This window comes from Myxine glutinosa, chromosome 4 (assembly GCF_964187855.1).
Source record: "Myxine glutinosa chromosome 4, kmMyxGlut1.1, whole genome shotgun sequence".
NCBI classification, from domain to species: domain Eukaryota; kingdom Metazoa; phylum Chordata; class Myxini; order Myxiniformes; family Myxinidae; genus Myxine; species Myxine glutinosa.
The window spans coordinates 67,298,295-67,325,283 of record NC_136264.1 but is presented as its reverse complement, the minus strand read 5'-3'; the positions used below and the strand labels follow the sequence as shown (position 1 = coordinate 67,325,283).

The window sequence follows — 26,989 nt, the reverse complement described above, 5'->3', positions numbered from 1 at the left end:
CCCTGATCCTCAGCTACTCCACAAGCATTCCCTGATCCTCAGCGACTCCACAAGCATTCCCTGATCCTCAGATACTCCACAAGCATTCCCTGATCCTCAGCTACCCCACAAGCATTCCCTGATCCTCAGCAACTCCACAAGCATTCCCTGATCTTCAGCTACTCCACAAGCATTCCCTGATCCTCAGCTACTCCACAAGCATTCCCTGATCCTCAGCTACCTCACAAGCATTCCCTGATCTTCAGCTACCCCACAAGCATTCCCTGATCTTCAGATACCTCACAAGCATTCCCTGATCTTCAGATACCTCACAAGCATTCCCTGATCTTCAGCTACCCCACAAGCATTCCCTGAACTTCAGCTACCCCACAAGCATTCCCTGATCTTCAGCTACCCCACAAGCATTCCCTGATCTTCAGATACCTCACAAGCATTACCCTGATCTTCAGCTACTCCACAAGCATTCCCTGATCTTCAGATACCTCACAAGCATTCCCTGATCTTCAGATACCTCACAAGCATTCCCTGGTCTTCAGCTACTCCACAAGCATTCCCTGATCTTCAGATACCTCACAAGCATTCCCTGATCTTCAGATACTCCACAAGCATTCCCTGATCTTCAGATACCTCACAAGTATTCCCTGATATTCAGATACCACACAGGCATTCCCTGATCTTCAGATACCTCACAAGCATTCCCTGATCTTCTGCTACCTCACAAGCATTCCCTGATCTTCAGATACCTCACAAGCATTCCCTGATCTTCAGCTACCCCACGAGCATTCCCTGATCTTCAGATACCTCACAAGCATTCCCTGATCTTCAGATACCTCACAAGCATTCCCTGATCTTCAGCTACCCCACAAGCATTCCCTGATCTTCAGCTAACCCACAGGCATTCCCTGATCTTCAGCTACCTCACAAGCATTCCCTGATCTTCAGCTACCCCACAAGCATTCCCAGATCCTCAGCTACCACACAAGCATTCCCTGATCTTCAGCTACCCCACAAGCATTCCCAGATCCTCAGCTACCCCACAAGCATTCCCTGATCTTCAGCTACCCCACAAGCATTCCCAGATCCTCAGCTACCTCCCAAGCATTCCCTGATCTTCAGCTACCCCACAAGCATTCCCAGATCCTCAGCTACCTCACAAGCATTCCCTGATCCTCAGCTACCTCACAAGCATTCCCTGATCCTCAGCTACTCCACAAGCATTCCCTGATCCTCAGCTACTCCACAAGCATTCCCTGATCCTCAGCTACTCCACAAGCATTCCCTGATCCTCAGCTACTCCACAAGCATTCCCTGATCCTCAGCGACTCCACAAGCATTCCCTGATCCTCAGCTACTCCACAAGCATTCCCTGATCCTCAGCTACCCCACAAACATTCACTGATCCTCAGCAACTCCACAAGCATTCCCTGATCTTCAGCTACTCCACAAGCATTCCCTGATCCTCAGCTACTCCACAAGCATTCCCTGATCCTCAGCTACCTCACAAGCATTCCCTGATCTTCAGCTACCCCACAAGCATTCCCTGATCCTCAGCTACCTCACAAGCATTCCCTGATCCTCAGCTACTCCACAAGCATTCCCTGATCTTCAGCTACTCCAGAGCATTCCCTGATTTTCAGCTACTCCACAAGCATTCCCTGATCTTCAGCTACTCCAGAGCATTCCCTGATCTTCAGCTACTCCACAAGCATTCCCTGATCTTCAGATACCTCACAAGCATTCCCTGATCTTCAGATACCTCACAAGCATTCCCTGATCTTCAGCTACCCCACAAGCATTCCCTGATCTTCAGCTACCCCACAAGCATTCCCTGGTCTTCAGCTACCCCACAAGCATTCCCAGATCTTCAGCCACCCCACAAGCATTCCCTGATCTTCAGATACCTCACAAGCATTCCCTGATCTTCAGCTACCCCACAAGCATTCCCTGATCTTCAGATACCCCACAAGCATTCCCTGATCTTCAGCTACCCCACAAGCATTCCCTGATCTTCAGCTACCCCACAAGCATTCCCAGATCTTCAGCCACCCCACAAGCATTCCCTGATCTTCAGATACCTCATAACCATTCCCTGATCTTCAGCTACCCCACAAGCATTCCCTGATCTTCAGCTACTCCAGAGCATTCCCTGATTTTCAGCTACTCCACAAGCATTCCCTGATCTTCAGCTACTCCAGAGCATTCCCTGATCTTCAGCTACTCCACAAGCATTCCCTGATCTTCAGATACCTCACAAGCATTCCCTGATCTTCAGATACCTCACAAGCATTCCCTGATCTTCAGATACCTCACAAGCATTCCCTGATCTTCAGCTACCCCACAAGCATTCCCTGATCTTCAGCTACCCCACAAGCATTCCCTGATCTTCAGCTACCCCACAAGCATTCCCAGATCTTCAGCCACCCCACAAGCATTCCCTGATCTTCAGATACCTCATAACCATTCCCTGATCTTCAGCTACCTCACAAGCATTCCCTGATCCTCAGCTACTCCACAAGCATTCCCTGATCTTCAGCTACTCCACAAGCATTCCCTGATCCTCAGCTACTCCACAAGCATTCCCTGATCCTCAGCTACTCCACAAGCATTCCCTGATCCTCAGCTACTCCACAAGCATTCTCCCTGATCCTCAGCTACTCCACAAGCATTCCCTGATTTTCAGCTACTCCACAAGCATTCCATGATTTTCAGCTACCCCACAAGCATTCCCTGATCTTCAGCTACTCCAGAGCATTCCCTGATCTTCAGCCACCCCACAAGCATTCCCTGATCTTCAGATACCTCATAACCATTCCCTGATCTTCAGCTACCTCACAAGCATTCCCTGATCCTCAGCTACTCCACAAGCATTCCCTGATCCTCAGCTACTCCACAAGCATTCCCTGATCCTCAGCTACTCCACAAGCATTCCCTGATTTTCAGCTACTCCACAAGCATTCCCTGATCTTCAGCTACTCCAGAGCATTCCCTGATCTTCAGCTACTCCACAAGCATTCCCTGATCTTCAGCTACTCCACAAGCATTCCCTGATCTTCAGCTACTCCACAAGCATTCCCTGATCTTCAGATACCTCACAAGCATTCCCTGATCTTCAGATACCTCACAAGCATTACCCTGATCTTCAGCTACTCCACAAGCATTCCCTGATCTTCAGATACCTCACAAGCATTCCCTGATCTTCAGATACCTCACAAGCATTCCCTGATCTTCAGCTACTCCACAAGCATTCCCTGATCTTCAGCTACTCCACAAGCATTCCCTGATCTTCAGATACCTCACAAGCATTCCCTGATCTTCAGCTAACCCACAGGCATTCCCTGATCTTCAGCTACCTCACAAGCATTCCCTGATCTTCAGCTACCCCACAAGCATTCCCTGATCTTCAGCTACCCCACAAGCATTCCCAGATCCTCAGCTACCACACAAGCATTCCCTGATCTTCAGATACCTCACAAGCATTCCCTGATCTTCAGCTAACCCACAGGCATTCCCTGATCTTCAGCTACCTCACAAGCATTCCCTGATCTTCAGCTACCCCACAAGCATTCCCTGATCTTCAGCTACCCCACAAGCATTCCCAGATCCTCAGCTACCACACAAGCATTCCCTGATCTTCAGCTACCCCACAGGCATTCCCTGATCTTCAGCTACCCCACAGGCATTCCCTCATCTTCAGCTACCCCACAAGCATTCCCTGATCTTCAGCTACCCCACAAGCATTCCCAGATCCTCAGCTACCACACAAGCATTCCCTGATCTTCAGCTACCCCACAGGCATTCCCTGATCTTCAGCTACCCCACAGGCATTCCCTCATCTTCAGCTACCTCCCAAGCATTCCCTGATCTTCAGCTACCCCACAAGCATTCCCAGATCCTCAGCTACCTCCCAAGCATTCCCTGATCTTCAGCTACCCCACAGGCATTCCCTGATCTTCAGCTACCCCACAGGCATTCCCTCATCTTCAGCTACCCCACAGGCATTCCCTGATCTTCAGCTACCCCACAAGCATTCCCTGATCTTCAGCTACTCCACAAGAATTCCCTGATCTTCAGCTACCCCACAATTATTACCTGATCTTCAGCTACCCCACAAGCATTCCCTGATCTTCAGCTACCACACAGGCATTCCCTGATCTTCAGCTACCCCACAAGCATTCCCTGATCTTCAGCTACTCCACAAGAATTCCCTGATCTTCAGCTACCCCTCAATTATTACCTGATCTTCAGCTACCCCACAAGCATTCCCTGATCTTCAGCTACCACACAAGCATTCCCAGATCCTCAGCTACCCCACAAGCATTCCCTGATCTTCAGCTACTCCACAAGAATTCCCTGATCTTCAGCTACCCCACAAGCATTACCTGATCTTCAGCTACTCCACAAGCTTTCCCTAATCCTCAGCTACCGAAAAGGAGAGAGCAAGTTGTCTTCACGCTGTTGAAACCAAAGCTTTCAGAATCGTTGGAATCTCCCGCGATGAAGCTAACTCTGAGGGCCTTTCACTCACTCACTGCAGGCAGGTTGGTGGTCTTTCTGTCTTCAACCGACTCCTCTCCGGCCTTGCTCCCCCAGCTTTCTCTGGGCTCTGTCCCCCAAATATTCCTACAGGTCGCACAAGATCTGCCAGCTACCCTCTTATGGTTAAACTGCCGAAATCAAGACTCTCTGTTCACCTTCACTCCTTCATTCCTCTTTTCTCCCGCCTCTGGAAAAAACTCCCTCATTCTCTTCAATCCCACTCCACCCTCCAGGTCTTTAAAACAGCTGTTCACCACCATCTCTTATCTTCCTCCATCCAAAACCTTGATCTTTTCTACCCCCGTTAATTCACCCCAGATCCACTTTTCTGAAATACCAACTTCTTTCCTGGAAGTCCTGGCAGTGTCAATGTGTTTTATTGTCCCCACCCCCCCCCCCTCCCATGCCCCCTCTCCCCAAGCCCCCTCCCTCCCACAGATCTTCCGATGTCCCTGTTCTCTGCTGTTGTACTTGTGTGCTTCCCTCTTCCTCCCCATCTTGTCTCCCGCTCCCTTTATTATATGTTTTGTGTGTCCCTTTTTTTTGTGATTAATGTTAGCTCTTACACGAGCCTCGATCTTGCATGCAAAAAATATGAAAAAAAAGAAGTTCAATCGGATCGTGAACGTGCCAAGAAGACAACTTCTTCCCTAAGGGATGACTGAGGAATTATTTCGCTGCTGAATAACTTTCATGCCTCGGGGGAGACAAGTGCCACAGGACATTTCTGATGATAATTTAGACTTCTGTTGGAAGATTAAAAGAAAAACCATTTTGGTAATTTTTCGTTGCCATGCATTACAGTTGTTGGCTACAAGATTGCAGATAAAGGCAAAACTGTAAAGCAATGTTATTTGCATTAATGGCATTATGTGGCGTTTCGCACCAAGGCCTGTGTCAGGCTGCCACGATGACTGAACGGTAGGCACACTTGCCTCTAAGCTTTCTAACCTGGGTTTGAATTTCGACCCAGCCATAAACTCTCATCGTGGTGTCTCAGACGGGTGGACGTTGAAGGTCCATCGTGAAGAGTAGACGAGCAATCGCCAGCACCCTCGCCAAATCCCAAATTTCTGCTCTAACCAGCAGAGGGCATTGCATCAGCAGCGCATCCGCTCCCTCAGCCAATCATGCTAACCCACAGCCTTGTGCTGCATACGAATGCATCAGTCCTGTTTTTCTTTTTGGGGTCTGGAAGAGGGTGCTTGAGTTGGTACCCTGGCAGAGTATATTTACTTAACTTTCCTGACAAAAGGCAATCCAGATGCTGTCGGGAAAAGCCATGTTGGATTGATTCCTCAAATCCTGGTGCTGTCAGTAGCATTCAGCACAACTCAGTACTTTGTTGACTTTGATTACTCTACAACAAAATGGATGCAACCAGATCATCCATTGCTGTTGTACAAATCATCAGGGCAGTATTCCTCAGATGTCCTCGATATTCAGAGCAATGCCTTTTCTGTGAAACAGTCAGTTTGCCACATTCCATCAGGATAATGCTCATGTGACTCCAGCACTGCAAATCCTTGTGCCAGGAGATTTTTTTTACAACTACACCATTGCCCAACCATTCTCTCAATCTTTCTCCAATTGAAAATGTGTGTGGAACATGCTGGCTAGAAATCATTTAACATCTTCCCAACATGTTCTGATAGTAGCTCGATTCAGACACCCAATGCACTCCAAAAGTGCCAATCAAATGCACACAAAAGATCATGTGCCCCGAAAGAAAAGAAACAGACATTTTTCTGACAAACAGAAGAGGGTAATTGATATGTTGGAACCCATCTGTGGATCGGTCCCATCGGCCGATGGGTCTGACCCATCTGTGGATGCACGAGAAATGACAATGCAGACCCATCGGCCGATGGGTCTGCGCCATCTGCGGATGTGTTGTTCACCTTGAAGGAATGTGTTGACAGAATGGTGCTGTGGAAGTGTAACTCAGTGTAACATATTGATTGGCCCTGGTAACTTATTAATTAACCTGGTAACAAAGCAGATACATTTTATGTGTATGAACAATGTAATCTCTTGAAACACCTGGTCAAGGCCCCAGGCTAGAGCACCCCCCCCTGCTGTGATTTCCATTTACACAGCAGGAGGGGAGCGAGCTGATGCCAGGACTCGGTGCGATGCATGACCCCGGGACATTAGCGGAGAGGAGATTAAGTCCAGTTTGGCGATATAACGAGAGCAAACGTTGAGTAAAGTACACTTGTCCTCAGAGGCCCTGCCCGACGGAACGATGGAATGAACGAGTACTTGCTACGTGAAGCGCTGACCGAACGGGAGTGTCGGATGGAGAGAAGGACCAGCGAAAAGAGCTAACCTGATCCATTATATTATGCGGTATCATTTTGGTAATTGGATGAAGTGAATACAGTTTAATAAACGAGACCTTTTGTAACCTGTGTCCGGTCTTTGGAGTCCTGTGAGTCCCCCAGTAAATTCCCTGACAATCTTGGAGGCACCGCTGCGATCAATTGTACAAGCAAGTCTTCTTTAAAAGGTGAGTGTGTCTTGTCTTGTTCAATATGATTTATGAACTTGGAAGTTATGGGTACATACATGGGGGAGCAGGTGATCTGGGGCTTCTTTGCGCTGGTTATTAAAGGGCCTTACTGTGACCTGGAAGCGGGCGGAGCAAGTGTGCACCTTGCGACCGCTTGTTTCCAGGACGTGTAAGGCCGGTACACTCGTTTACCCACTCGCACACGGATAAAGTACTACTTTTTTTTGCACTTGTTCGAAGCACTTGACTTGATCGGCGCTCAGCGAGCGACAGGGAACCGGGAAACGGAATTATATTTATATATATATATATTTCCAATATGGTACACCGGCCACAACGATTTTAGCGATTATCCGAGTTTTTTTTTTTTTTAACGATTTCTGTAATTACGTATTTTTCCTGCGCTGTGTAATTCTTCTGACACGCGCCACGAAGAAACGCACCACTGATGTGCATGAAGCGACTTGTTTGCCGGTTCGGTAAGGTCCGTCCGTACACGTGTACAATCGTGTACACCCGTTTTAAATAGAGAATTTTTTTTCAGTTTTCCCGCCATAACTAAAACTTGTTGTATTTTTTTGACGATATTTGCTAGATAAATAGCATGGGTGACACGGATTAAATGATTTTATGATTATGAATTAATGAGGAAATGATTTTATATTTAAATATAAAAATTGATCTGCTTGGTGTTAATTTAAGGGCTGTTCCAAATTTATCTTGATTATGAGACAAAAACAGCAGAATGGGAATCAACAGACAATGGAACAGCTCGCGACGAGTGTTTGTGGGTAGCAACCACTCTCTGGTCGAGGCTCATAGAAAAAAAATTGATACTTATTGATTTGGCACGCTTACAATAGATATTAATGGCGAGGGTTCTGTGGTCGTTCGTTTTGGCTTTGCGAATGGACCAAAGAGACAAAGTGAGAAAGAGAGACAGACAGAGAGAGATAGACAGAAAAAGAAAGAAAGAGAGACATAGAGACAAACAGAGATAAAGATGATAGTCAGAGTCAGACACATAGAGAGAGACAGACAAAAAGAGATAGACAGAGTGAGACAAAAAGTGAGAAAGAGAGACAGACAGAGAGAGATAGACAGAAAAAGAAAGAAAGAGAGACATAGAGACAAACAGAGATAAAGATGATAGTCAGACACATAGAGAGAGACAGACAAAAAGAGATAGACAGAGTGAGACAAAGTGAGAAAGAGAGACAGACAGAGAGAGATAGACAGAAAAAGAAAGAAAGAGAGACATAGAGACAAACAGAGATAAAGATGATAGTCAGAGTCAGACACATAGAGACAGACAGACAAAAAGAGATAGACAGAGTGAGACAAAGTGAGAAAGAGAGACAGACAGAGAGAGATAGACAGAAAAAGAAAGAAAGAGAGACATAGAGACAAACAGAGATAAAGATGATAGTCAGACACATAGAGAGAGACAGACAAAAAGAGATAGACAGAGTGAGACAAAGTGAGAAAGAGAGACAGACAGAGAGAGATAGACAGAAAAAGAAAGAAAGAGAGACATAGAGACAAACAGAGATAAAGATGATAGTCAGAGTCAGACACATAGAGAGAGACAGACAAAAAGAGATAGACAGAGTGAGACAAAGTGAGAAAGAGAGACAGACAGAGAGAGATAGACAGAAAAAGAAAGAAAGAGAGACATAGAGACAAACAGAGATAAAGATGATAGTCAGACACATAGAGAGAGACAGACAAAAAGAGATAGACAGAGTGAGACAAAGTGAGAAAGAGAGACAGACAGAGAGAGATAGACAGAAAAAGAAAGAAAGAGAGACATAGAGACAAACAGAGATAAAGATGATAGTCAGAGTCAGACACATAGAGAGAGACAGACAAAAAGAGATAGACAGAGTGAGACAAAGTGAGAAAGAGAGACAGACAGAGAGAGATAGACAGAAAAAGAAAGAAAGAGAGACATAGAGACAAACAGAGATAAAGATGATAGTCAGACACATAGAGAGAGACAGACAAAAAGAGATAGACAGAGTGAGACAAAGTGAGAAAGAGAGACAGACAGAGAGAGATAGACAGAAAAAGAAAGAAAGAGAGACATAGAGACAAACAGAGATAAAGATGATAGTCAGACACATAGAGAGAGACAGACAAAAAGAGATAGACAGAGTGAGACAAAGGGAGAAAGAGAGACAGACAGAGAGAGATAGACAGAAAAAGAAAGAAAGATAGACATAGAGACAAACAGAGATAAAGATGATAGTCAGAGTCAGACACATAGAGAGAGACAGACAAAAAGAGATAGACAGAGTGAGACAAAGTGAGAAAGAGAGACACACAGAGAGAGATAGACAGAAAAAGAAAGAAAGAGAGACATAGAGACAAACAGAGATAAAGATGATAGTCAGAGTCAGACACATAGAGAGAGACAGACAAAAAGAGATAGACAGAGTGAGACAAAGTGAGAAAGAGAGACAGACAGAGAGAGATAGACAGAAAAAGAAAGAAAGAGAGACATAGAGACAAACAGAGATAAAGATGATAGTCAGACACATAGAGAGAGACAGACAAAAAGAGATAGACAGAGTGAGACAAAGTGAGAAAGAGAGACAGACAGAGAGAGATAGACAGAAAAAGAAAGAAAGAGAGACATAGAGACAAACAGAGATAAAGATGATAGTCAGACACATAGAGAGAGACAGACAAAAAGAGATAGACAGAGTGAGACAAAGGGAGAAAGAGAGACAGACAGAGAGAGATAGACAGAAAAAGAAAGAAAGAGAGACATAGAGACAAACAGAGATAAAGATGATAGTCAGACACATAGAGAGAGACAGACAAAAAGAGATAGACAGAGTGAGACAAAGTGAGAAAGAGAGACAGACAGAGAGAGATAGACAGAAAAAGAAAGAAAGAGAGACATAGAGACAAACAGAGATAAAGATGATAGTCAGAGTCAGACACATAGAGAGAGACAGACAAGTGAGAGAGAGACACAGACAGACAGAAAGAGAGACAGAAAAAGAGAGAACATTTTTGGGAACGTTTTTCACATTACTTTCCTGCAACATTGAAATAATGTTGTTGTAAAACGTTTCCACAACGTCGCCACAACGTTTCACTTTCGTTGTTGCAACGTTTTGCTCCAACGTTTTGGGAACATTCAAATGTTGTGTTTTGCTGATGCTAATTACCTGAGGTAATTACAGTAATTACAGTTCCGGTAATTACAGTAATTACAGTAATCATTACAGTAATTGCAGTAATCTTATTACAGTAATTGCATTACATTAACTCAGGCACCTGTTGAGTGAGGAGGCTGATGTTTGGACATGACACTGACCGGGTGAGGTGGCTGTCAAGGAAAATATTGATTTATTGATTAGTCATTTAATAAATTAACTCGTTGATTTATAAATGACTTATTTAATTAAAAGTCCTCAGAGATACATCTTCGGATGAAATACTTGCAGATTGGTTATGCTGCGAGCCAATTGATTAAGGAAAATATTTTGTGATGGCCATATTGGCAATTTCGTGGCCATATTCGTGGCAACTCAGTTAGTGCCACTGCACCTTTAAAATGCATCCCTGCGTTCATTTTTCGATCGATTGAGTTGAAATTTTGAACAATCGGATCTGGACTGTCATTGTTAACGACTCTAGCACGCACTCGTCCAATCAGGATGGAGCGGTATGGTCCCCGGATCATCACTGCCCGCAGTTTTAATTAATTTTACTTTTTCTCTTGGGCATATAATTTTGAAGACATGCATGTCATGATAGAGGAAATGTTTGTTCTGTTAAACGGAATAAATGTTGTTTATTTGTGTGGGTGTGTATTTTTGTGAACTTGGATATATTTTTCACGACTAATTCCAGTTAACATCCTGCACAATTTGCTCGTTTGCTGGCCGAGTCGAAATTGCGTTGAGTTTCTATGGCATGCGCCATTAAAAGCGCAGTGTAATGGTTGAGCTCCCTTTATTTCGTTTTGGTCATGCGGATGAGCAAACAAAGTGACAAATGCTGCGACTGGAGCAGTAAAGGCGATGTTTTTTAAATGGAAACGATTTTTGTGGGTGTCTATTTTGAGTATTTTGGATATATTTTCACGACTAATTCCAGTTATCGTCCTGCAAAAGGTCTGCTCGTTCTTTTCCTTTGAGTCGTAAATTCCTGTTGAACTCTCATTAAAAAGCGGAATTAAGTACGCTGTGTGATGATGGAGATCCTTGATGACGAATCAGGAATAGTGAATGAGCAGACAAATATCACGGATGGTACACCAGATAGGGAAAATGTAGATGAAACCCCTTTTGCTCAGGTGCTGTGTAGCGCTGCACAAAGATCCATATGAGCGGGGCCTGGGTGCTGTGTAATTAGTACACAAAGAACCAATTACTAGGGTGCTGAATAAACACAAAGATCCATTTTTGGAGCTGGTTCTCCCGGTGCTGTGATTTATTCAAAGAACCAAATCTTGCAAGAATTAAGATATGATTTGTCGACATTAGAAATACTTTAATATATGTAACGATTTTGTAACGATCATCCTGCAAAAGGTCTGCTCGTTCTTTTTCCTTTGAGTCGTAAATTCCTGTTGAATTCTCATTAAAATGCGGAATTAAGTACGCTGTCTGATGATGGAGATCCTTGATGACGAATCAGGAATAGGGAATGAGCAAACAAATATCACGGATGCTGCGGCTAGAGCAGTGGGAGCGATTTTTGAATTGTTCAATGATTATTCGATATTGTTATGACTTATTGTCAATAGGTATACTAAGTGGCCATGAGGTAGCCTGTTGCTATGTACAGTTTTATTCTATTGTTGATTATACCACATAGCTGTGGTGATAAAGGAAATGTTCGTTTAAATAGATGATTATGATAGGACCATGACTATAAAATCATGATGATTATTATGAATGATATCATAGGGTTCAAATGCAGAATGATTGCATGAACTTGGGAAAGAACTTTCAAGCCCTATGGGATAAATTGGGTATTACAAGCGATGGAGTTTCAAAATTTAGCATGATTGAAGGAATTTGACAGTCCCATTTCAGGAGTTTTACGAAATTTATATTGCCAAGAGATTTTGGGTACTATTAAAAGGAAAATGATGAGATATTTTTCCCAAAGAACTTTAATATCTGCCATCCATTTTGGCTGTCTCACGAATGAAGGATGAGTTGCCTTTAGTGGTTGCAAAGAAAATTTGTGGAGACCAGGCAAAATGGGAAAATATGTCAGATATGACCCTAGGACAGGATGGCGATTCATCAATTGACATGAGGTACGAATCCGAGGTGACGACCGATGAAATTCGATCTCAGTCAATGGATGGACCTGTCCTGACATCATTGGGGAAAGGGCTTATGCAAGGAGTCATTCAAAATGATTAATTTGATTTATTGATGAATATTGATGAATTAATTGAAATTGAATAATTGATTGAATTGTTAATTGATTGAATCTAATTGATTGAATTTAATTGCATAAATTGAACTGAATAAATTGAATTGAATATATTGATTGTTTGATTGATGAAAATGCGGTCTCAAGAAAGAAGCTTTGATATCTTTGCAAGATATTATCAATGTGGAGACAACCTGGGAAAATTGAGCAAGGTGGTGAGTTTATATACAGATATATATGTGCGGTTACCATTGTGTGATTTCCCCGTCAAACAGAGCGGACACCTGAGGATTCACCCACTTCATACTGACCCTCCGGCTCATCTGCAAATACTGATCTGTGAGATTGGATTGTGCAAAAGCCACAGCTGAGGGAGATTCTCTGGAAATCACCGTGCGAACAGGTGGAGAGATCCTTCCTGGAGGTACGAGTGAAGCTTTAGAGGAACCTGGAACAAGCTACAACACATCCAACGCTACTTTGATAAAAGGCAGAATGGGAAATGGAGCCTGCAAGAACACACAAGGACAACCAGAGATTCCACAAAAAGGTACTTGTACACATCATATGTACGACCGTTATGGTGCCGAAGCTATAAGGCAGGTCGAGAATTGGTATTTGTGGACAAAGGGACATGATGAGGAGTTTCCAAGAGATGGTACATTTGAGCGAAGTCGATTGGAAAGATTGGAACAAAGATTGAAAGCCAGGAAGAGACAGAATCTAACGGTAGACTGGCTTGCATTCCATCTTTGGGATGGTGAATCCAGACAACGGGAACAGCAAGAACGGATAACGGAACTAGAACTTAAAATAAAAAGGATACAGGATACAGTGGAGGAGACAAATGCACAACTGCCCTCGAAATTAGGAATGAAAGTCACAGTTGTCCCATCTGATTTCCAGTTGTCTCCCCAAAAAGGACGGTACAGAGAATTTTTTCGTGTTTCAGGAGATAACGAGAGATTGCAGTGGCAACTCAGGGATGTAGAGATGCAGCCCAGCAATACAAGTGCACAGGTGCACAGATCAGACAACGACAGAAACCGGTGTTTCGAGTGTGGAAAGATGGGACATTGGAGAAGAAGATGTCCGTATGTCAACAGGAAGACAAGGTCATGGGGCAAACCAAGATCAAGGGTACCAGTGCTTACCGGTACCTCAGACAATGATTAGGCCTTCATTGCTGCAAATCCCAAATGATGATTGGCCTCAACAGATTCGATTACTGGACAAACATGAATAACTGTCGATGATTCTTGTGTCTGAAAAGTTTTCAGAGCAAGAATGATTCATTTTTTCTTTTTGCTTGTTAAACAAATTAATAATTAATTGATCAAATGCCAAAATTGGATCTTCTATTTTGGGCACAGCAATTTTAAATTTACAAAGTTTGGAACAATTGCGTTGCAATTTTTTTGGCAAACCAAGTGACAAGAGTCACATGATGATCAGGTGGGAATTTCGGACTATTGTTCCGCACGATTGATAGGTCAATGGTCGACTGACATGCAAATGGGTGTGTAGTCAAAATTTGGATAGATTATTGTGAAGGCTGAAAGGGTAATTTCAATGTGACATCATAAGGGTTTTCTAAGAATGGACTTTTGGTTTATTTGTCTATAAGCATTTTGGATTTGACTGACAAATTTTATGAAATTGAAATAAAATTGACACCCATCTGATCTGTAAATAATGGTTCCAACGCAAACAAATATGCATAATGCATGTGTGTGTGTGTTTTTGTGTATCAATCTTACAAGATTGTTGACACCGACAGTGTGCCTGTCTGGAAATGGATAGTTTTATGTGGATGGGATTGGGATATGTGGATGGGATTGAATATCCAGAGAATCCGTAAAATAAAATAGAAATATAATTTGATTATGAACATTATCTCTTTTGTCAAGGGAAATGGAATATAAAAAATTTGATGTGCTGGGTTATGAGCAGCCATTAATTAATAGTAAAATTGTGAGTAATTTTGGGATTCCATTTTTTTGAATTTTTGAATTTTTGAATTTTATCAGCATATAAATTGTGCTGTATGTATGGATGTGTTTTAGGCATAGATGATATGGGAAAATAGTAAAGAAAATTTTGCTGGTTTGAACTATTGTGGGTTTTCAGTTCTGGAGTTTAAACAAAGTCACTGGTTAACAGATGAGAAAGGATAGTAAATAAATTATTCTCTGCTGGGCAAATTAAGTACGATATTACTAAGACTTATGAGAGCTATTGTTCCGCCTTACAGCAGTGGAAAATTATTGGGAAAAAATTAGATCCAACATAATGAATCTATAAAAGAATGTGATAGGGATAATATCCTCAATTTGTACTAATTATTTGATTGTGGGTAAAGGAATTAAGTCATCGTAGTGGATTGTTAACAGCAGCCTGAAAATGTCCTGAGAGTGTGCATCCATGTAATCAGAAATCCCAGATTTGTTTTTTACAAACAACATTTTGGTAGAGGTCTTGTGTGGAACACTTCCTTGGTAGATAAAAAACGGTACTGCATGCTGGCAGCCACTGTTGCGGCCAGTTAGGCCAAACAAATTGAGAGGAAATTGTAGTTAAATACGTAAGTTACACATGGCTATTTGTAAAAAAGGAAATTTGTTGAGATGGGAAACATTTTTTCGAAGGTTTATTAAGGTGTTATAATATGACATGTGGCAAGGCAAACTATTGGATGGGAAAATTAGATCTGGCTATAGAATAAATTTATTGACCCCTTGAAGTTAATTCTTCGAATCATTGTTTCACTGGCATTTTTTGTTCAAATTGGAAATAGTTTGGTAGAGCTTTGGTTAAAACCTTTGGTTGCGGTATCTTGGAACGAAATGACAAACCATAGGAGATTGATAAGAATAGAAAAAAAAAGATGGACCCAAAATAGAAAGTTGGATTCATGCCCCTCATTGCAAACAAGCACATGGGGCTAAGGTGGACGATCCCACAGAAAATGAGGCTGCACCTAGCAGCCCAGCAGAACATTCAGTGGTAGATAAATGATAGTAGTGATTTACAGTCATTTGAATTACATTTTAACACCCCTTGCATTGATAAACATTACATTTTCAACATGTGATATTCCTACTTGGGATAGTGACATTTATTTGCCTACATGACATACAATTACCTGCTAATATTAATACAACATGAGTGAAAAATGTATCACAACTACACTCATGATCAGGGGATTGAGTTCAACCCCGGGAGATAGGGGGATCAGGGTAAGACAAATAATCTGATTATGTTACATATTAAGGGATTTTCTTTATTTACCTTTTAGGAAGCTTGTTAGTTTGGTATATAATGTTAAATGTCATCGACATATAACTATGTCATAGGTATGAATATATACAAGGAGTAGCAGACTTGTTTGTTGGTTTAGTAGTTATATTGGCAATTATTTTAGTGGTGGCTTGCTTGAAAGCCTTAGTGACGGTGTGTTTGAATAAGGTAACCAACAACACGATGATAACACATGAAGTGACAAATGAGGAAAGAAATGTGGAACCAGAAAAGGAAGACTTTTATGGCGACATAAACAGTAGAATTAAGATAATGGCATAACGACAATGTTATGAGTTGTGTCAATTACAATATCAATGAACTCATATCACCACGAGTGACACACTGTTAGAAAAAAAAAAAAAAAAAAAAAAAAAAAAAAGGAAAAGAAAAAGTGGAGAGGAATTATGGTAATACATTATGCTTAATTTGTTGGTTTGGGAAAATTGTTGTTGGGAATTAGGTATTCCCGTTTGTGATTGTAATCATATACAATGCTATTCTTAGTTTAGTAATAAAATACATACCTGATTGAATATTATTTGTGTGACGCATATAAATGAATATAACTTTTTGTGTTAAGGAAAAACAACAAATTGTTGAATGTGAAACTGTCGGAAGATATACATGATTATGCTGATTTCATGGTAAGATGTACCCTATCTGATTCAGTGTGTGTGGAAAGCAGATTCAGATGTGACTGAGCATAAGGATAAGACGAGATCACATTTTGAAGGGAGTGCTAACGGAATTGGGAAGAAGTTCGAGAAAGAAAATTTGTGGCTAAAAAATGAAGTTAATCGTGGCATACACCCTCTTTCTCAAAGAATGATGAAGACATTCTCCCGTGTAACTTGGAGATGAATGCTTACCTTCACCAAGGAAATTTATGTGACCATTTGCCTGGATCACACTGCAACATATGAAAGAAAGGCGATCACTTACTCTTGTTCGAAGACTTCGAACATTCACCACATCAGAAGTTGCAGGACAACGACATTTTACCTGCAACCTCTGTGAAATGCGGGGACATATGTTATTACTTCACCAACGTCCGGGGAACCAGCATGGAGCTGCAAAAAACGGCTGTGCCCTTGTCACAACAGCTGTGCACGATTCTGCTGGTTGCTCCTGGTAAGGACCATGAATGACCTGAACACCATGGTCCCAACATCATTGTGGATGCATCCGGCATCCCTGTTCCACATCTTGCTGGCCAATCAACGTCACACCAATACTTGCTGCCCACTCATAATGAGGGAAGAGGCAAGTCGACTACAACTGGGCGAAGGCCTTGTTCAAGGAATCATTATGGTTCACAGCAAAAAGTGGCAAGAATGCTACATGGAGAGAAGGGTCAGTCTATGACTCCGCAGTGTTACCACAACAGCGAAATCCTACACGAAGTAGTGCAGGAGCTATGAAGACATTAGGAGAAAATGTTTCATACCTGGATTCAAACACAAGTGATCAGCCCTTCCTTTCAAACAAAGTCAACATTTGTGTGGAGGCAAACGTTTTTGTGCCAGATGGTGCAGATGCTTTACAAAACTTGAAAATGAAGTGAAATTGTTGTATCTTGGTGATGGTGAAGTGTTGTTTTGAAAATATATTTGTGATGCAAATGCAATAGATTGAACGATATGGAAGAAGTCAATGACCAACGAAATGTTTTGTGATTCTTGCAGGATGACGGTGTATGCCTAAGGGAATTTGATTACCAAAGTGATTGATTATTTACTTATACTTGTAATGATGTTTACTAGTAGTGATTGATTATTTACTTATACTTGTAATGATGTTTACTAGTAGTGATTGATTGTTTACTTATATTGATGTTTAGATTAATGGTTAATATAAACAAAAACAAAAAGATGAGGGAATTGTGGAAGTGTAACTCAGTGTAACATATTGATTGGCCCTGGTAACTTATTAATTAACCTGGTAACAAAGCAGATACATTTTATGTGTATGAACAATGTAATCTCTTGAAACACCTGGTCAAGGCCCCAGGCTAGAGCACCCCCCCCTGCTGTGATTTCCATTTACACAGCAGGAGGGGAGCGAGCTGATGCCAGGACTCGGTGCGATGCATGACCCCGGGACATTAGCGGAGAGGAGATTAAGTCCAGTTTGGCGATATAACGAGAGCAAACGTTGAGTAAAGTACACTTGTCCTCAGAGGCCCTGCCCGACGGAACGATGGAATGAACGAGTACTTGCTACGTGAAGCGCTGACCGAACGGGAGTGTCGGATGGAGAGAAGGACCAGCGAAAAGAGCTAACCTGATCCATTATATTATGCGGTATCATTTTGGTAATTGGATGAAGTGAATACAGTTTAATAAACGAGACCTTTTGTAACCTGTGTCCGGTCTTTGGAGTCCTGTGAGTCCCCCAGTAAATTCCCTGACAGTGCTCTTCAATCAGGTACACAGTCATTGGAATTACATGTGGTAGGAATTTAACAGAGATGATTTTTACATGTTTTATTATCTATTTTTACCCATCACCTTCATCAGCACCTGCCACTCTCTACCCTGCCACCATTCGCCTCCGCCATTATCAGAAGAACACCTAATGTTTTGTATGAATGTTGAGTATGTTATGTAAAGCTTTACTAAAATTGCCATGTATCTGTTAATTACAAAATGTATTGACAAAATGTATAAATAGATGGGTAGAAATAGATAATAAAACATGTAAAAATCATGTAATTCCAATCGGCCGATGGGACCGATCCACAGATGGGTTCCAACAGATATACCAGGATGAAATGGCATTCGGAGTTTATGCAAATTGGATGACAAATATCCCAAGATGGTCACCAGCACATTTGTTAAATTGATGGCACGCAATGGTCTTTGGCTGCGGATGCGGAGCAAGATAAAATGTGGCTAGTCTTTCTTGCAAAGTGAAGTTTGAGTGTGGTGCAGAGGGTTGAATGGTCCCATTGTGATTTTTTTTGTTTGTTTTTTCATTTGATTAAAAAAAAAAATTTAGTTTTTTATTTTTTATTTTTTTATTTTCAGGACTGCTTCCTCCCAAATTCCTCCTCCACCACCTCTGTCGCCCCACACTTTCCGAGTCTTCACAGCACAGTCATGGTCATCATGAGATCCCCTCCCTATGTTATAAAGGTCGGATTGAATCAATTAGATTTACGTAAGACTACCGTATATTTGTCCGCTTCTGCAGTTTGTACCTCAATTGTGACTCCCTCAATGGAAAATGCATCATTATCCTAATGGCATTAGTGTTCATATGTTAAACATTGATCACCAGCATTCCCATCCTTTCAACTCAAACTCTTTAGTGGCGGAGTAGGTAAAACTTTGTTGCATTGCCTTCATTGGTGTGGGTTCGTTTCCTGTGACTGCTGAGTGAGAGAGTGAGAGAGAGAGAGTGAGAGAGAGTCAGTCGTATCAGCTTTCTGCAATGGAGTTGTGACTGGTCCATGGTTGATTCTCAGCCACAGAAACATATAGAACATGTGAGCACCCCGATGTTCTGTCAATAGTATGGGCCTACCAACTTGCCTTTGCACATGACTTCAGTGATGGCTTCTCATTCTGGCAAGCTTATTGAAAGCTTCTCATATATTTCGGACAAATGGTCTTCAAACTACGGTACTCAAGGTCTCCATTATCAGAATAAATGCTCTTTGGCAAAGTTGGTGGGGCTAATCAAAAAATATCTGTTCTATGAATGATGCTCACAATTAGAGGTTGCGCAGAAGGCATTTTTTCAGAAGATGCACAGTCTATGTCTCTGACTTATATCCTAAGTTATGGAGCAATCCAAGTTTGGAGTGGATACAATAGGTAGTAAAAAATAATAATGAGAAGAACTTTGTTTCCTTTTCAACAAGTCGAAGCACGCCCGCCCCTCCTCCAGCATCCCCAAAGAAAACTTCTGTGCCAATTTCATCAGGAAACTCACCCACTTCTGGGAAAATGTGTGACACTGACTGGGAAATATGTAGAAAAGGATTACCATGTATTTGCTGGCTGGCACAGGACCATTGCTTCACAGTCAAGGGGTGAAAAGTTTGTTACCTCTCATATACCACACATACTAAAGGCAGTGCACAGTCCTTTTGAGCCTGTACTTGTTATGCATCAATTGTTGCTACTCTCTTCACGAAATTGTAATCATGTTTTGTCATAGGCTACCTCCTCCAGATTGAGCAAATTCAGAGGTTTTTTGTGTATTCTGTACAATTATTATTAAAATCCACCAATGAAGGTGGCATACAAGGCCACCTTCATTCCTGGATTTTTGACTTCCTCCACTCACACAGATAACACGTTGCCATCAATGGAACGCTCCCCTTCCCTTCCAGTGGAAGATAGAGTACCCCAAAGCAATGTTTTGGGCCAATTTTTGTTCTTCGTCGAAATTGATGACCTCTCAGATGATCTGGAAAACCCTCTCTTCCTTTTTGCCGATGACTTCACATTGGGTTGTACAGTACCGCATCCTTCTGCGAGGCAGACAGCAGCTGCATCTCCTTCTGCTGATATGGAAATGATTAGACTCCGGCGTGAAAAATTGAACATGTCCTTCAATCAAGGACAATCCCAGTCTCACCTGATTGCTTCGGAACATTCATCAAATAAATCCACTGCACTATTTCCATGATCATCCACTGGAAGAAATTCAGTCTCTTGAACTTTGAGGCCTCACCATCAGCCATGACCTTTTCGGGGCTGACCACATTGCAAAGCTGGTCTCCAAAACCAGTTGCAAACTAGGAATCCTCCGTTGGTCCATGTCCTTCCTTGGAAAATCAGAACTACTCACAGTCAGAAGCCCTTTGTCAATAACTCAATGGAGTACTGCTCTCTGATATGGACTGGCACCCCAGCATCACATCTGCTGCATTATTGGAATTGAAAGCTCTCAAAATAATTGGAATCTCCAGTGATGAGGTTGAAGGACAAGGTCAGTTGCTCTCACATTGCAGGCAGGTCAGTGGTCTCTTTGTTTTATCCTGATTGTTCTCCGACATTGCTCCCTCTGCTTTCTAAGTCCTCCAAACCTCCCCAGAAACTTCAGGATACACTTCTTCTTCCAGGAACCCCATCCAAGTTAAACTTCCAAAATCCAGACTGACTGCACACATGAACTCTTGTATTCCTTGCTTCTCCCATCTATGGGACCACCTTGCAGAGCCTATTCTGTCTCACTCTTCCCTCCAAGCAGTGCACGACCATCTCATGTCATTCCGCATCCTAACCCATGATATTCATTACCCCATTAACCCTCCCTAACCCAATCCTCTTACTTGCTAAACTTAAGTGTTTCTTCCCCTTCTCTCTCTATTCCTTTCCTGTTCATGTATCTCGTTTCCGGTTGTGCCCAATTGTTGCTCCGCTACCCCACTGTCGATTTTACCTTGTTCGTCCATGAGCCTCACTCTTATAGAAACAATTCTTTAAATGCTGATTGTCATTGTTCTGTCATTCAACCCTCATCAGTCCTTTCCAACTGGTGAAAATTCTTCCCTCGAATAAAAAAAAGAGAGAGGGTCTAGCTACATTCAGTGTGGCAGCTACATTCAAATGTAAGGTGTGCACAGAGGGAGCTGCAGATGGAGGAAATGTTGAGTTGGATCTTGGAGACGGCGTGAAGCTGGAAGGTGTGAAAACATTTTGCTACCTCGGAGACATGCTGAATGGAGAAGGTGGATCAGACTCGGCAACGGTTGCTCGAGTGAGATGTGCATGGAAGAAGTTTCGGGAACTGAGTGGCGTGCTGACGAGGAGGGGAGTGTCGTTGAAGCTGAAGGGAAAGGTGTATGCTGCATGTGTGAGAAGTGTTGTGATTTATGGGAGCGAGACATGGGTAATGAACGTAGAGCAGCAACGAAGGCTGGAAAGGGTGGAAATGCGAATGGTTCGGTGGATGTGTGGAGTATCATTGAGAGAGAGGAAGACAAATGATGAATTGTGAAAGATGATGGGAATAGAACCTGTGATTGATGCTGTGAAGAGGAACAGGTTGAGATGGTTTGGTCATGTGTTGAGGAACGATGAAAGTGACTGGTTGAGAAAAGTGATGGAAATGAATGTAGTTGGAAGTAGAGGATGGGGAAGACTGAGAAAGACTTGGCTAAAGATGGTGGAAGAAGAAATGCGGGCAAGGGGGTTAACAAGGAGAGATGCAGAAAATAGGGCAAAATAGAGAAGATTGTTATGGGGACCGCAAGGCTAACCCCCGCTCTAGCAGGGAAAATGGCCTTAAAATGCATGTTGTGTTGTTGTTGTTGAATAAAAAAAAAGATGTAATTTAAAAAATATAGTACAATGCAAAATTCATTTACTTGTAGAACTAGTCTTGTAGAACTAGTCCTGAAAAAATTGAGAATAACCACAAGTAACTTGTAGGCAACTTCCTTTGTCCACCATTTTGTTTTGTTTTCCCATGACTCAGTGTAATTAATAATGGAGTACAAAGTTTGCTTGGAAATAAATGAAGTTTGTGCGAGGAAACAATGTTGTTACCTTGGTTATCAAAGGCATGGCTCAGTTCATGACCAATAATTGATCCAAGAGCTCCAAAATTAATGGACCTACACAAGAGAAAAAAGAAACAGATTCATTGACTCAGGAGAAACTGCGGTGCATTGTGATGTCCTTTCTCACAGCTCTGCTTGGCCATTTATATCAAATGATAACGTTTTGCATTCGCTAATAATAATACAACCATAGTTGATTGCCTACTTTAATCTGAAGCCTTCGTGGAGCATTGCACATCCATCAGCAAAGGACTAAAAAACATTACATCCAAAGGAAAGCATATTCAATGAGGTAACATTATATTATAGCATTAGAATGAGAGTTTGAAGACAGATACTATTCTATCAAGATTCAAATGCAGAGGAGATAACATAAAGGCAAGTAGCTCAATGGAGCGTGGTTGCTCAAGTGGTTCTATATCCTTGCTATATCTACTTGATTTCCTAGATTTATTCCAAAGTTAAACATTCACAAAAGCAACTCTTGACTGGCTGTTCTTCTTCCCCTTCTTCTCTGCTTTCCCATATATATATATATATATGAATGAAAATGAATGAATGAATGATCGTTTTAAGGCCATTTTCCCCGCTAGAGTGGGGGTTGGCCTTGCGGGCCCCATGACAATCATGGTTCCCTGTTTGAGGCATTGTTTTTATGGCCGGATGCCCTTCCTGGCGCCAACCCTTAGTCGCCTCTTACGATGCGCAGGGATACGGTGTACCTATTCTAAACTGGGGTACACACCGGAAATATATATATATATGAGAAATAATATTCTCAAAAGTCCCTCCCTTGACAAAGGTCGCATACTTGGTCGATGATTCCATATCCTTGCTATATTTACTTGGTCGATGATTCCATATCCTTGCTGCATCTACTTGGTCGATGATTCCATATCCTTGCTATATTTACTTGGTCGATGATTCCATATCATTGCTATATTTTCTTGGTCGATGATTCCATATCCTTGCTATATTTACTTGGTCGATGATTCCATATCCTTGCTATATCTACTTGGTCGATGATTCCATATCATTGCTATATTTTCTTGGTCGATGATTCCATATCCTTGCTATATTTTCTTGGTCGATGATTCCATATCCTTGCTATATTTACTTGGTCGATGATTCCATATCCTTGCTATATTTACTTGGTCGATGACTCCATATCCTTGCTATATTTACTTGGTCGATGATTCCATATCCTTGCTATATTTACTTGGTCGATGATTCCATATCATTGCTATATTTTCTTGGTCGATGATTCCATATCCTTGCTATATCTACTTGGTCGATGATTTCATATCCTTGCTATATTTTCTTGGTCGATGATTCCATATCCTTGCTATATTTACTTGGTCGATGATTCCATATCCTTGCTATATTTTCTTGGTCGATGATTCCATATCCTTGCTGCATCTACTTGGTCGATGATTCCATATCCTTGCTATATTTACTTGGTCGATGATTCCATATCATTGCTATATTTTCTTGGTCGATGATTCCATATCCTTGCTGCATCTACTTGGTCGATGATTCCATATCCTTGCTATATTTTCTTGGTCGATGATTCCATATCCTTGCTGCATCTACTTGGTCGATGATTCCATATCATTGCTATATTTTCTTGGTCGATGATTCCATATCCTTGCTGCATCTACTTGGTCGATGATTCCATATCATTGCTATATTTTCTTGGTCGATGATTCCATATCCTTGCTATATCTACTTGGTCGATGATTTCATATCCTTGCTATATTTTCTTGGTCGATGATTCCATATTCTTGCTATATTTACTTGGTCGATGATTCCATATCCTTGCTATATTTTCTTGGTCGATGATTCCATATCCTTGCTGCATCTACTTGGTCGATGATTCCATATCCTTGCTATATTTACTTGGTCGATGATTCCATATCCTTGCTATATTTTCTTGGTCGATGATTCCATATCCTTGCTATATTTTCTTGGTCGATGATTCCATATCCTTGCTATATTTACTTGGTCGATGATTCCATATCCTTGCTGCGTCTACTTGGTCGATGATTCCATATCCTTGCTATATTTACTTGGTCGATGATTCCATATCCTTGCTGCGTCTACTTGGTCGATGATTCCATATCCTTGCTATATTTACTTGGTCGATGACTCCATATCCTTGCTATATTTTCTTGGTCGATGATTCCATATCCTTGCTATATTTTCTTGGTCGATGATTCCATATCCTTACTATATTTACTTGGTCGATGATTCCATATCCTTGCTATATTTTCTTGGTCGATGATTCCATATCCTTGCTGCATCTACTTGGTCGATGATTCCATATCCTTGCTATATTTACTTGGTCGATGATTCCATATCCTTGCTATATTTACTTGGTCGATGATTCCATATCCTTGCTATATTTACTTGGTCGATGACTCCATATCCTTGCTATATTTACTTGGTCGATGATTCCATATCCTTGCTATATTTACTTGGTCGATGATTCCATATCCTTGCCATATTTTCTTGGTCGATGATTCCATATCCTTGCTATATTTACTTGGTCGATGATTCCATATCCTTGCTATATTTTCTTGGTCGATGATTCCATATCCTTGCTATATTTTCTTGGTCGATGATTCCATATCCTTGCTATATTTTCTTGGTCGATGATTCCATATCCTTGCTATATTTTCTTGGTCGATGATTCCATATCCTTGCTATATTTACTTGGTCGATGATTCCATATCCTTGCTATATTTTCTTGGTCGATGAATCCATATCCTTGCTATATTTACTTGGTCGATGATTCCATATCATTGCTATATTTTCTTGGTCGATGATTCCATATCCTTGCTATATTTACTTGGTCGATGATTCCATATCCTTGCTATATTTTCTTGGTCGATGATTCCATATCCTTGCTATATTTACTTGGTCGATGATTCCATATCATTGCTATATTTTCTTGGTCGATGATTCCATATCCTTGCTATATTTACTTGGTCGATGATTCCATATCCTTGCTATATTTACTTTGTCGATGATTCCATATCATTGCTATATTTTCTTGGTCGATGATTCCATATCCTTGCTATATTTACTTGGTCGATGATTCCATATCATTGCTATATTTTCTTGGTCGATGAATCCATATCCTTGCTATATTTTCTTGGTCGATGATTCCATATCCTTGCTATATTTTCTTGGTCGATGATTCCATATCCTTGCTAGATCTACTTGGTCGATGATTCCATATCATTGCTATATTTTCTTGGTCGATGAATCCATATCCTTGCTATATTTTCTTGGTCGATGATTCCATATCCTTGCTAGATCTACTTGGTCGATGATTCCATATCCTTGCTATATTTACTTGGTTGATGATTCCATATCATTGCTATATTTTCTTGGTCGATGATTCCATATCCTTGCTATATTTACTTGGTCGATGATTCCATATCCTTGCTATATTTACTTGGTCGATGATTCCATATCCTTGCTATATTTACTTGGTCGATGATTCCATATCCTTGCTATATTTACTTGGTCGATGATTCCATATCATTGCTATATTTTCTTGGTCGATGATTCCATATCCTTGCTAGATCTACTTGGTCGATGATTCCATATCCTTGCTAGATCTACTTGGTCGATGATTCCATATCCTTGCTATATTTACTTGGTCGATGATTCCATATCCTTGCTATATTTTCTTGGTCGATGATTCCATATCATTGCTATATTTTCTTGGTCGATGATTCCATATCCTTGCTATATCTACTTGGTCGATGATTTCATATCCTTGCTATATTTTCTTGGTCGATGATTCCATATCCTTGCTATATTTACTTGGTCGATGATTCCATATCCTTGCTATATTTTCTTGGTCGATGATTCCATATCCTTGCTGCATCTACTTGGTCGATGATTCCATATCCTTGCTATATTTACTTGGTCGATGATTCCATATCATTGCTATATTTTCTTGGTCGATGATTCCATATCCTTGCTGCATCTACTTGGTCGATGATTCCATATCCTTGCTATATTTTCTTGGTCGATGATTCCATATCCTTGCTGCATCTACTTGGTCGATGATTCCATATCATTGCTATATTTTCTTGGTCGATGATTCCATATCCTTGCTGCATCTACTTGGTCGATGATTCCATATCATTGCTATATTTTCTTGGTCGATGATTCCATATCCTTGCTATATCTACTTGGTCGATGATTTCATATCCTTGCTATATTTTCTTGGTCGATGATTCCATATTCTTGCTATATTTACTTGGTCGATGATTCCATATCCTTGCTATATTTTCTTGGTCGATGATTCCATATCCTTGCTGCATCTACTTGGTCGATGATTCCATATCCTTGCTATATTTACTTGGTCGATGATTCCATATCCTTGCTATATTTTCTTGGTCGATGATTCCATATCCTTGCTATATTTTCTTGGTCGATGATTCCATATCCTTGCTATATTTACTTGGTCGATGATTCCATATCCTTGCTGCGTCTACTTGGTCGATGATTCCATATCCTTGCTATATTTACTTGGTCGATGATTCCATATCCTTGCTGCGTCTACTTGGTCGATGATTCCATATCCTTGCTATATTTACTTGGTCGATGACTCCATATCCTTGCTATATTTTCTTGGTCGATGATTCCATATCCTTGCTATATTTTCTTGGTCGATGATTCCA

The 26,989-nt window shown here is 41.4% G+C and overlaps 1 protein-coding gene across 1 annotated transcript in view; it reads right to left on the bottom strand.

The window, feature by feature from the left end:
* The window catches only part of LOC137425864 (endothelin-converting enzyme 2), a 98,813-nt gene that overhangs the window by 36,957 nt on the left and 34,867 nt on the right, over window positions 1–26,989 (bottom strand). The window contains exon 7 of the mRNA XM_078775826.1: window positions 22,273–22,340. Within this exon, the coding sequence (XP_078631952.1) occupies window positions 22,273–22,340 (68 nt within the window). The remainder of the gene's footprint in view (window positions 1–22,272; window positions 22,341–26,989) is intronic.